This window comes from Vulpes vulpes, chromosome 7, assembly GCF_048418805.1.
Source record: "Vulpes vulpes isolate BD-2025 chromosome 7, VulVul3, whole genome shotgun sequence".
Lineage (NCBI taxonomy): Eukaryota > Metazoa > Chordata > Mammalia > Carnivora > Canidae > Vulpes > Vulpes vulpes.
The window spans coordinates 31054370-31066855 of record NC_132786.1 but is presented as its reverse complement, the minus strand read 5'-3'; the positions used below and the strand labels follow the sequence as shown (position 1 = coordinate 31066855).

Sequence of the window (12486 nt, the reverse complement as noted above, 5' to 3'; positions counted from 1 at the left end):
CCAGACCCTGGGCCCGGGTAAAATTCACAGGGATTGTGATTATCACTTTGAATTTTCCTGGGAGATGTTCTGTTTGCCTCTGTTTCGGTGGCTACATTTCCACCACCCTATGTGGCAGAGAGCACATTTTTCCAAATGCTTGTGAGCATTATATGTAGATTCTGAGGCTTTATATTCCTAATGTAGCTTAAATGTCTTGGGATCGACCTAGTTATATGTTTTCAGTTTCCAATCTTAAATTCAAACTGTGATAGATTCAGTAGGTAAAACCACACTTTATCTCTATTATAATTTAGATAATCACTAAGGAAATTGAAGCAAATGAATGGAAGAAAAAATACGAAGAAACCCGACAAGAAGTTTTGGAGATGAGGTTAGATGGGAGGTTTGGGTTGGAGACTTTAATGCATAAAAATACTATACTACTATAAATATATATATATTTATATATATAATATATATTATATTATATATTATTTAATTATATAATATAATATAAATATAATAAATAATTTAATAAATATATATTATTTATATATATAATATAATATATTATACTACTATAAATGTAGTGATGAAAGTATTTGCTTATCACAAAACCAACTGTTGAGAACTTGAGGGCATATTTGCACCTTAATATGTGATTGACAGTGTCTTTTCATGAGTGTTGTTGACCAGTTACTCAAATGCTGTAGCTTCTTGTGGGTTGTTGAGAACATTACAAATAAGCAGAACTCGCATAATTCTTAATCTTTTGAAGAGACATCAATTTGTGCAAAAAAATCCGTTTAAACTACAGAATAATAAGATTTATTGACATATAAAGTCAATAGTCATGGTACTTTTCTAAAATCAATTATGCATGATGGCTTCAAATTTCATGACCACCAAATAGATTATAAAAAGCATGTTAATAGGAAACAAAATCAACTGACCTAAAATTGAAATCTTTTTCTTTTTGCTGCTCATTCCCTAGAAAGGGGAGTTCAAAGCTGTGAAATAACTAAAGATAGCATCAAAGAAGAAAAAAAGCATAATTTATATACTTGTTCAGTCAGCACTTGAATGATTAAGAGACATTTTAAATATGTTCACTCTAATTTGTAGCTCTTGTATTACTTGCTTTTTGAGCATCTGCTGGGTGTGAGGTTCCGTGCTGGATGTGGCAGAGAGGAAGCAACAACCCCCTAGCTTACAGTAGCCGCCAGAAGAAACCTGGATCCAAGTGATGGGCACCACCACTGAGGGGCAGGGGAGCCCTCACTTCTCGCTGGGGGTCCCAGGGAAGAGCACTCATCTTATTTGGACAGGGTCAGGGAAACTCCATTGCACTTTGCCCAAAAAGAAAGATTAACATGACAGGGTGATCTTTAAAGTCTTTGAATAACTGAAATGCTTTTGGAACTAAGACAGTTAAATAAAACTTAAAAATAAAACTTAAAAATAAAATAAAACTGAATCAGAGGGCAGAAACTGCCCAAAAGTGTGGATTGGGGCCAGGAAGGCCTGAACTTCTGAACAGATCGGGCTTCTTAGGAAGAAGCCCAAGAATTTCATTCACTTATTTTGTGAAAGATTGATTTGTCCAGGCAGAATGAGGTCATTTACATGAGGTGCAAAGAAAAAGTGAAATCAGTTTCTATAATGAAAGGCTTGTTAAACATAAAATCTTCAGAAAAACCTTTTTGAACATTAACAAATCTCACATTAATATAAAAAAAGCCCAAAACAGATAACTGGGTTACATAAATTTGTTCATTTGAACATCATTGTTCAAATATTCATCAGACATTATATACCACACTCAGATGTTCTTTTGTTAATGTCTTTAATTGTTTAGGGCAGCATTTCTCCAACTTCCATGGAAAATTCTCTTCCAATAATATATATATATTTTTTCTTTTTTTTTTTTAAGGAAAATTGTGGCTGAATATGAAAAGACCATTGCCCAAATGATTGGTAAGGACAATTTTTTTTAAAGATTTTATTTGCTTATTTGAGAGAAAGAGAGCAAATGAGCAAGGGGAGGGGCAAAGAGAGAGAAAGAATTTCAAGCAGGCTCTGAGCTGAGCAGGGAGTCCAGTTTGGGGCTTTACCTCATAACCTTGAGATCATGACCTGAGTTGAAACCAGGAGGCAGATGCTTAGCCAGTAGAGCCACCCAGGCGCCCCTGGACTTTTTTTTTCCTCTGGTGTGAACCATAGGTTCCATAGATGATTTAAAAAAAAAAAAAAAAAAAACTTTATTTATTTGATACAGGGAAAGATAGAGCACGCATGAACGTGGGGAGGGGAAGAAGGAGAGGGATAAGCAGGCTCCTCGATGAGCAGGGAACCCAACGTGGGGCTCATCCAGGACCTTGGGATCATGACCTGAGCCCAAGGCAGACGCTTAACCAACTGAGCCACCCAGGTGCCCTGGTTCCATAGATGATTTTCAGATCAGAATACGGGCTTCCATTTGTCCATCACTTAGATCCAGTTGATTCTCACTGTTTGCAGTGGCTCTGTTCTACAAAGTTGCCACAAACACTGAATTAGCCACAAATGGAAATGCTACTGAGCCATTGCTTTAGGGGAAATACAGGGTGACAGGCCTGCAGGCCTCTGGTCACATATTTGTCAATACATAACCTTGTCTTATGTATATTTTTGTTTAAAGACATCCTATGTAATGTTGATTCATTAACATCGAGCTCATGGCCCCCAGTGCCAAAGTTGATGCCCGAATGAAGATTATCTGATGAAGGCATTTTCACCATAAGGCCCATCACAGCCTTCTCGGACTTGGAAGTACTAGCAGTACTCAGCACTATACTTGGACCATTTTAAACAGCAAAATCATCAACAGAAAGCACAAAAATGCAGAAATCACGATACTACAAGAAGGCAGAGTGTTTCCCTGTTCAAACTTAGCTGGAAAATGTGCATATCAAGTGACTCACATTTTTTGCCACTTGGCGGATGGTTGGGAATGCACCACAGTATTGATTTTTGGGTTTACAAATAAATGTTAGCAAGTAGATGAATTCAGAAATACACAGTCTGCAGATAATAAGGATCAGCTGTAGTTAGGTTCATTTTAGAGGCTAGCAAAGGCTTGAATTCTGTGATAAGCCTTCCACCTGTCACCCAGAGTGTTGATGGCCTCAGCATATTATTAGTATCCCCTGGGTGCAGTGTCCTTACTGTGCTGTGAGTGTACTTTTCCCTGTATCAGGTGCACTGGTACCTTTTATGAAATGATAGGAGTTGGTTCTCCTGCATTGAATTTAGAAATAACTGTAACCAATATCATCAGGACTGACTGCCTAAGTGTCTCTCTATTAAAGTGCTGAAATCATGCTTTCTACAGTCCAACATCACCTCATGCCTTACCAGTGTAGGGCCCTTGCCAAAGCTGTTCCTATGCTGGAACATTCTCCTCCTGGGTAGCTGCATGGCTACTGCCCTCAGCTCCTTTACATCCCTCTTCAAATCTTTTCTCTGAGAGAGACCACTCTATGTAAAAAAGGAAGCCTGCCCTTCTTGGTCTGCTTTGGTTTTTCCCCGTCACTTGTCTCTATCTGGATCCCCCACTAACATAAATTCTTAGGAGGAACTTTGTTATGTGCACTGCTGGGTCCACTCCACCAAGAATACGGGTTAGCTCACAGAGGGCAGCTGATAACCATCTGTTTTATGAATACGCCATTACTTTTTATTGTGGTTCACAGAAGATGAACAGAGGACAAGTATGACCTCTCAGAAAAGCTTCCAACAACTGACCATGGAGAAGGAGCAGGCCCTGGCTGACCTTAATTCTGTGGAAAGGTCCCTTTCTGATCTCTTCAGGAGATATGAGAACCTGAAAGGCGTTCTGGAAGGGTTCAAGAAGGTAGCATGTCCTTTTCTCTCCTTGGTAGTGTATTTTCTTGGTAATGGATCTTTAAACATATATGCCAGAGGTGTGGGTGCCCTCCTAAATAGGGGGTTGGAACTGAGATACCATTGGCCTCGGTTTTCTTTACCTTTTTCTCTTTCTGCAGTTGTTCAGGCATCTGGCCCACCAAGTGGTGTGTCTTGGTCATTGTCCTCCTGGGTCAGGCCACAGCCAGCGTGTGGCATGGAGCATAAGAGGTGTGAAACCCTCAGACCTTAGGAGAATTCTAGAAATTGTTTTGATAATTCACCAATTTAACTTAATAATAGTAAAGGAAACATTTAGCACTGAAAAATTCAGGCTACATTAGTGTTTCAAATTTAGATATAAGTGGGCATATTGGTTCACCTTAGTTGCACACCATCAGTAGGACACATTTATAGTGTGAACATTCTCTTTTTTTCATAGTAAAATAAAAATGAGAATGGCCAATTTACCTAAAATGAGACCCAGATTGCCATTTACTTTTGAATTTTTTTTCTTAAGATTTCTTTTTTAAGTATTCTCTACACCCAACGTAAGACTTGAACTCACAACCCTAAGGTCAAGAGTCACGCTCTACCGACTGAGCCAGCCAGGCACTCCAGCCATTGACTTTTGAATCATAGCCTCCGTAAACTGTGGGTGTATTGGTATAACTGAACCTTACTGTGTTTTGAAAATTTATACATGAAGAAATTATCTAGAATTTCTTCAGTAAGAATTATTTGTGCCTGTTTTGAATTATCATGGAGTATAACTTAAAGGCATCTGAATTCATTAGGTTTTCTCATTTTAAAAAAATGAAAAAAAAAATAAAAAAATGAAAACTCTGGTACACAGTTTGTCACTAATAGAAGAAAAATGACCAGTTTCTTTTATTTTTAAATTGTCACTTTGGAACAGAATGAAGAAGCCTTGAAAAAATGTGCTCAGGATTACTTAGCCAGAGTTAAACAAGAGGAACAGCGATACCAGGCTCTGAAGATACATGCAGAAGAAAAACTAGACAAGTGAGAGCTCGCCATAGGATCTATTTCACAGTCCTTGATGTGGTGGGAAGATTGAAAAAGGCCAAAAAAAACCTTCAACCTTGTTTGGCAACTCCGGGGGGGCGGGGGGGGGTGTTTATTATTTAAATTTTGAATAGGTAGAATCTTCACATGGTTCAAACATTAAAAGGAAGAAAAAGATACATCTCTCCCCCCCCCTTCCACCCCCCCCACCTCCGGTAATTGGCCATTGGTTCCTCCAATCCTTACAGATTACTCTTTCCCCTTCTCCCCCTTCCCCAGCTTTATGGAGATATAATTAACACATAACGTTGTGCAAGTTTAAAGTACAACCTGTTGATTTGCTCTATTTATATATCACACAGCAATGGCCTTAACCAACACCTCTATCATACCACGTGATCGCGGGTTTTTTTTAATGTGAGAATCTCCCTTTGTTATGCAGATGACAGCATACCTAACTTTTCTCATTTAGCTGTGTAATTTAACTAGCCACCTCTCCTATGGGACACTCAGGTTATTTATCACCCACTTACAAACAGGGCTGTAGTAAGGAGCCCTGGATGGTTATCATTTGGTGTGCATGTGAGTTATCTGAATGCAGGAAAAGGAATTGTGCTCAGCCAAAGAATAATATGAATTTGTAATTATGATAAATATTGTCAAATTGCCCTCATTCAACGTTTATCAGTGTATCCCTACATGAAGTATGAGAGCTTCTTTTCTCCCTACAGCTTGGCCAACAGATCAAATTTTTAGTTTTCTACAAAAACAATAGATAAAGGTGGTATTTCACTTTAGTTAGGGTTTTCTTTTCTTTTCTTTTTTTTTTAAAGATTTTATTTATTTATTCATGAGAGACACAGAGAGAGGGAAAGAGGCAGAGACACAGGCAGAGGGAGCAGCAAGCTCCATGCAGGGAGCCCAATGTGGGACTTGATCCCAGGACTCCAGGATCATGCCTGAGCCTAAGGCAGACGGTCAAATGCTGAGCGTTTTCTTTTTTGATAAACCTAATAGAACATTTTTATTCAAAGTAGTTTTGATTGTGTTTATCTTACTAGTAAAATTGAACATATTTTAGCAACTGTCTATAGGCATACTTGCTTTACCATGAATCACTGTATTCTTTGCCTGGTTTTCTATTGTCAGTTTATATATTATATATAAAAATATATTATCATATTTATGTGCTAGCCCCTTTGTGATAGGAGTTGTGAGTTATTTTTCTAGTTTATATTTTGGTTTCTAGTGTTTTTTTATATACAGGAATTTATTTTTATATAGTGAAATTTTTTTATTTAAATATTTTATTTATTTATTCATGAGAGACACAGAGAGACAGAAACACACAGGCAAAGGGAGAAGCAGGCTCCTCACAGGAAGCCCAATGTGGGACTCAATCCCAGGACCCCAGGATCACACCCTGAGCCAAACGCAGACGCTCAACCGCTAAGCCACCCAGGCATCCCACAGTCATTTTTTTTTACTCAATATTTGCTGTTGTGGTAACAAAACTCTTCTCTGGGCTGAATTTAAAATGTTCTCCCATGTTTTCCTTCTAGTACTTTTTTGGCTTTTTTTTTTTTTTTTTTTAATTAACTCTTAAATCCAGCACATTTGGAATTTATCCTGAGGAATGGTCTGAAGAATGCTTCCAACTTTATTTTTTTAACTAAAAAGTAATACCTACCTGTACATTTTGCTATCTCCGTATTTGTAAAACATTTCAAGTTCCCCTCTCTCATTCTCACTTCCAGAGGTACTGCTATCAAAGGTTTATTGTGAATCCTTCCAGATTTTTCTTTGTGTCTTTACAGATACTACCCAGAATGGCTTCAGACTTTTTTTTTTTTTTTTTGCATAATTTCAGAGTCATAAAATACAAATTTCCTTTTTCATTTAGTAGTATATCATCATGGCCATTTTCTACGTCGAAGCAAATGGTTGCTCACTCTAGTTATTTTTATTAGGTTGTAGGACTGTTCCATTCCTTTATTATATATTATTCCATTTAGATAGTTTCATACTTTTTTCTGTTGTAAATAATGCTGCAGTGGACATCCTTGTGCACACAGTTGTGAAAAGTGGGAATATTGCTGAGGATATGTTACTTCAGGGGACTTGCTGGATCAGAAGATATATGCATTTTTATTTATTTATTTATTTTTACATATTTTTTTAAATTGGAGTTCAATTTGCCAACATATAGCATAACACCCAGTGCTCATCCCATCAAGTGCCCCGTCAACCAGTCACCCCCAACCCCCGCCCACCTCCCTTTCCACCACCCCTTGTTCGTTTCCCAGAGTTAGGAGTCTCTCATGTTCTGTCTCCCTTTCTGATATTTCCCACTCATTTTTTTTCTCCTTTCCCCTTTATTCCCTTTCACTATTTTTTATATTCTCCAAATGAATGAGACCATATAATGTTTGTCCTTCTCCGATTGACTTTATTTCACTCAGCATAATACCCTCCAGTTCCATCCACGTTGAAGCAATTGGTGGGTATTTGTCATTTCTGATGGCTGAGTAATATTCCATTGTATACATAAACCACATCTTCTTTATCCATTCATCTTTCGGTGGGCACCGAGGCTCCTTCCACAGTTTGGCTACTGTGGACATTGCTGCTATAAACATCGGGGAGATGTATGCATTTTAAATCATAATAGTTACAGCCATATCCCCTTCTACAGACAGTGCCAGTTTTCATTTCCCCATCAGCAGGTGATCCTGTCTGTTTCCTTGCATCTCGGCCATCATAGAATAAGATCATCCTGGTTAATATTTGCCAACCTGATAAATTTTAAAAGTTTATCATTTAAATTTGCATACCTTTGACTACTAATGGATTTTTAGCATCCTTTCATCAGTTAATTGGTTATTTATCAATTGCCATGTATAGTTTTAAAAATTTATTTTGTATCTCGTTAATAAAGTCACTTTTTAGTTCTAGTGTCATAGATGTCAGTGGAGAGTGTCCTGTTTAGCTCTGTTAATCCCACAGATGACCCTGCCTGCTATTGTCCTAGGTTAAAAAAAAAAAAAAAATCTAAGATTGCTGTAGAAACTGTCACATAAGTCCATTTTCTAGTGACATAGAAATTTCAATCTCACTATGGCCTATGAGATTAATTCTACCACTGGTTTTCACTTTGGAAATTTCCTTAGCAGTTGTGTGCAAATTGAGTATTTATAAATTTCAATTGAACAGTTCAGGTCACCGATTTTTCTGTGATCATGTTGTCATTTCCTTTTAGTCTGTTTCACAAATGTAAGCGGTTAGTATCTTGACTCCTTAGCTCTGACTGGTGACTAACCATGTGCTTCTCGTCCCTTGATTCTGCAAACAAAACACCACGAACAGAGCCAATGAAGAAATTGCTCAAGTTCGAACAAAAGCAAAGGCTGAGAGCGCAGCTCTGCACGCTGGACTCCGGAAGGAGCAGATGAAGGTGGAGTCCTTGGAGAGAGCCCTTCAGCAGAAGGTACCCAGAGGGGTGTGGTGTGACCAGAGAGACACTTGGTCTTCTTCCTTGGCAGTGGCTAGCTTGTAGTGGATTCAGATGAAATAAGCCTTGTTTTTTTACCCAGACACTTTGATCCAGCTCCTCTGGGAATTGATTCAGGTGGACACAAACAAGGCAACCCCTTAATTCCTAAGCATATGAATAGGAAACATCCCCAGGCAGGATGCAGAGGAAATTGCATTAAGTAGAGTTTAGGGGACCAGATACTTAGGCTCTGAGGCTACCTTTTTTTTTCTTTTTTCTTTTTTTTAATTTTATTTACTTATTAGAGAGATAGAATAAGCTGTAGGAGGGGCAGAGGGAAGAAGAGAGAGAAGCAGACTCCCCATGAGCAGGAAGCCTGCCAGGGCTCAGTCCCAGGACCCCAACCTGAGCCGAAGGCAGATGCTTAACTGACTGAGCCACCCAGGTGCCCCTCTTTTTTATGTGATATATGAAGCCATCATGCCCCCTGATTGCAACTTTACCCTCCAAGGGACATTGGCAACGTCTGAAAGTATTTTTAGTTGTCACAACTGGTAGATACCACTGGCATTTCATGGGTACAGGCCAGAAATGCTACTGAACATCTAACAATGCACAGGATAGTCCCTATAACAAAGACTAACGCAGCCCAAAGTGGTTCCACGGTTGAGAAATTCTGGTGTAGGTAAATAAAAATCAGGTCCCTCTTTTGCACTACTCAGTCATTCTTGGACTTCATTTTTTTGTGTGCCTCTAGTGGTTTTTCTTACTGCATCCATTCAGCTAGGGCAAGAGTGACTATCATGGGGTTTGCTAACCCCTAGGCAGTATTCCCTAGGATACTCAGACTCCAGAATCACAGATCAAGGGGCTAAGGGGCTGAGTGGGGCCTCAGATAACAAGCATCACAGGTAATTTCTATGATAAGAAAATTTACGAACAAGGTGCATAGGACCAGTAGTTACCCTCATCCCCTGACTCAACTGGAGCATGACTTGAACAGATGAACATTTTTCAGGGGAGAAGTTTCCCTTTCTTTAAAGAGCCCTTGACATAGAAGAGTTTTGAACCATTGAGTTAGGATCTTGAGGAAGAGTGTAGCCAGTCTTGGAACTATTTAATTGTCACTGCCTGGATCTCAGGATGCAGAGTGGCCTATGTCACTATGCCATTTGTCTTTCAGAACCAAGAAATCGAGGAACTAACAAAAATCTGCGATGAGCTGATTGCGAAGCTGGGGAAAACTGACTGAGTTTCCGCCCCGGTAGCTCAGCAGGTCTGCATCTGGCTGCTTTTCTTGTAACCACAGTTATCTTGCCTTATCCAGGAATAATTGTCCCTTTGCAGAGAAAAAACAAAAAACAAAAAAAACAAAAAAAAACTTTAAAAAAGCACATGCCTACTGCTGCCTGTCCCGCTTTGCTGCCAACACCACAGCCCTAGAAAGAGCCCTAGAGCATCGCACAGTCCGGGAAGGAGTGACGTCTGAGAGCTGTCCACTGACAGGTTTGGTCAGACAGGCCGCCAAGTTTGGGGTTGTGAGTTCTCCATCTTTAGTCTATTTGTAAAAATCATCTTTTCTTTTCTAAGCAATTTACATTTGGGATTTTGTGGCTACTATTTGGGATCATCTGTCTACCACCTGTCTGAACTTTTTTGGTGACCTATTTATTTCATCTTTTAAATCTAGCATTCAACATTAATGGTTTTATTTGAGGGGGAAAATAACTTGGCCTCTTATTACTTCTAGTTTTTAAACAAGGAGGGACTCTGAGTGCCCATTTCTACACACACACACACACACACACACACACACACACACGTTTATATATGCTGCTGGGTTTTTTTTCTCTGAACCATAGTCAAATAAGAGCTTCTCCACAGAAGAGCATATTTCCATAAATGTAAAACCCTGTTTTGAAATAGAGTTGTGGCTCTGGATGCCAACCTCAGAATTTGGGGAATTGAAGGTGCAAAGACCATAGAGTCAGGGGAAGACTTTTTGCCACAGTGTTTCGTTGCCCTGGTATTTGGACACTCCTAAGCCTTGACAGGTGTGCCCTTTGGGGTCAGGCCTCAGGCTGCATGAAGAGCAGTGCCAGTGGGGCTCCCTCAAAGCCAGGGTTTGGCAAGTCTGTCCCAGAGCAGTTCAGTTTCCTCTGCTTCTATTTGTTGCTAGAAAATCAATATTGACCCTTCATCATCTTTCTATTTGAAATATGCAAAGAAAATCTGCTTGTAAAAGGTTTAGGCAGTCTCCTTTAGTTAATTAAAAGGTAACTGTAACCCCGATAGCAATTATAAGGTGGAGAAACAGTGGGTTTGTTTTTTTGTTTGTTTTTTTTTTTTACAAGTGTTATACATTGTTCTTTGGATTTTTTTTTTCTTAAGGCAAAATATCCTTTCAAACTTAGTAGACTTTTTGACAAAACGAGCTATAAAAATCATGTGAACCACCCCAAAAATCAGCACATTCTGAATAGTGTTAAACAAAGGGCGTTTGAATCCTGGAGGAGAAGAGTGCAGGGAGCAGAGCCACATTCACAATACCAAATTCCTTAGGCTCCTCTCCAAGTGATGAGGCTATTAACCCCAAGAGGGAAACTTTCCATGTAATTCTAGTGAAGTCCCTTCCATTTGGTAGGCAAAACCAAATCCATGCAGTGTTTGAACGCACTCTTTTGTCTTAATCTTACACCCTGAATGTCTTCATGGTGACATGCACTGTATTCAGTACGTGTACGTTTTTGTACCTTTCTTGTAAAACTCTTGCATGATCCAACTTCAGCAATGAATTGTGCCTAGTGGAGAACCTCTGTAGATCTTTAAAAATGCATTTTTCTTTAGCAGTGTACTATTTACATGGGTGCAATCTTTAGCCCCAGGGAGGTCCCTAATGTCTTTTAAAGCTAGAAGTCATGTCTTACCAATATGCATTTATCGTAATTGGTGCTGAGGCTGTATTTTAAAGCCTACTGTCTTAATATTTTGTACAAAAAAGAACAATAGAAATGGTCTGTAGTTGGAGAAGTGACTTGACAATCATTTGGGCTTTGAAAGCAGTCAGTGTGGTTCAATGTGAGTGCTGTGCTACAGTCACAGTATCAATGAAGTACAAGTGTCTCCAGTTGGTGGAACTGATTTCTCTTGGTCCTCCACTACTAGGGAAATTAACTTTGCATTTTGCAGAAAGAAATGTCGCTATACCTTTTTTGCTGCTGTGTTTTAATGAGATATCCATGTTTATTTGTTTTATATCGATCTGTATTAAGCATGAAAGGCTTAGAGTGGTCTCCATTCTAAATCCATAGTCCTCCATTTAGGCTTCTTTGGTATATACAAAAAATAGTTATGTGTTAAAACCAAGGTGACGACAATCCTTTCCTAGCACGCTGGTGGAAGAGACCCCCTAAGAAGACCCCAGTGAATGAGGTTGCTGCACAAGGACCATGAAAGGGCCCTGGTTAATTTGTGTTCACCACTGGCTTCTCAGCCATGGCCGTTATGAGGGAATGTGCTTCCTCCTCATTTAACAGACAGATATTCTCCAACAAGAATAAAAATGTAGCTTGTTCAGCTGGCAAATCAAGAGAATATCCTGGGCAGAAAGATGTATGTTTGTTTTTCTTTAAAAATAAGCAAAATGAAAAAAAAAAAAAAAACTTCCAAAATTCTAAAGAGTAAGAATGTAGCCTGGAATTCTGCTTTTCATGGAGGGCCATGACAGGTCGGCAATAGTAAGCCCTGTTAATAAGAGCGTGCAGGGGAGGTGAAAAGAAGATAGGTCTGGGTGCATTAGGTGATCAGTCTGCCTGAGACTCTGAACCCAGAGCCATTTCTTAAGTTTTTTACTTTGCCAAAGTGTAGATAGTCTTCATCTGCAAGTATTTTAATGGGAAGATTCAGCATAAGACAGGCTGAACAGTTTGTCACTTGGTTGGCTGGGCGTTATAGTCAGACCTCCTGAGATTTACTTTTATTTGGAGAAACTCCTGGAAGCCAGTGACCTGCCCAAACCTTTTGTTCTGTAAAACTGTTCTGGAAATATTGAGAAGCCCAGTTTTCTCACGTGGTTT

At 39.1% G+C, this 12486-nt stretch overlaps 1 protein-coding gene across 17 annotated transcripts in view; it reads left to right on the top strand.

Moving 5' to 3' along the window:
• TACC1 (transforming acidic coiled-coil containing protein 1) overlaps nucleotides 1-12081 on the top strand; it is a 118663-nt gene extending 106582 nt beyond the window's left edge. For 14 of the 17 annotated variants that reach the window (XM_072763482.1, XM_072763480.1, XM_072763493.1 and 11 more), the window contains 6 exons: nucleotides 297-373; nucleotides 1916-1959; nucleotides 3717-3877; nucleotides 4808-4914; nucleotides 8284-8404; nucleotides 9594-12072. In XM_072763482.1, coding sequence (XP_072619583.1) covers nucleotides 297-373; nucleotides 1916-1959; nucleotides 3717-3877; nucleotides 4808-4914; nucleotides 8284-8404; nucleotides 9594-9662 — 579 coding nt within the window. In that variant the 3' untranslated portion in view covers nucleotides 9663-12072. Of the gene's footprint in view, nucleotides 1-296; nucleotides 374-1915; nucleotides 1960-3716; nucleotides 3878-4807; nucleotides 4915-8283; nucleotides 8405-9593 lie in introns of all 17 variants that reach the window. The other 3 variants (XM_072763487.1, XM_072763491.1, XM_072763486.1) reach the window with 1 other exon arrangement.
• The last annotated feature ends 405 nt before the right edge of the window (nucleotides 12082-12486 follow it).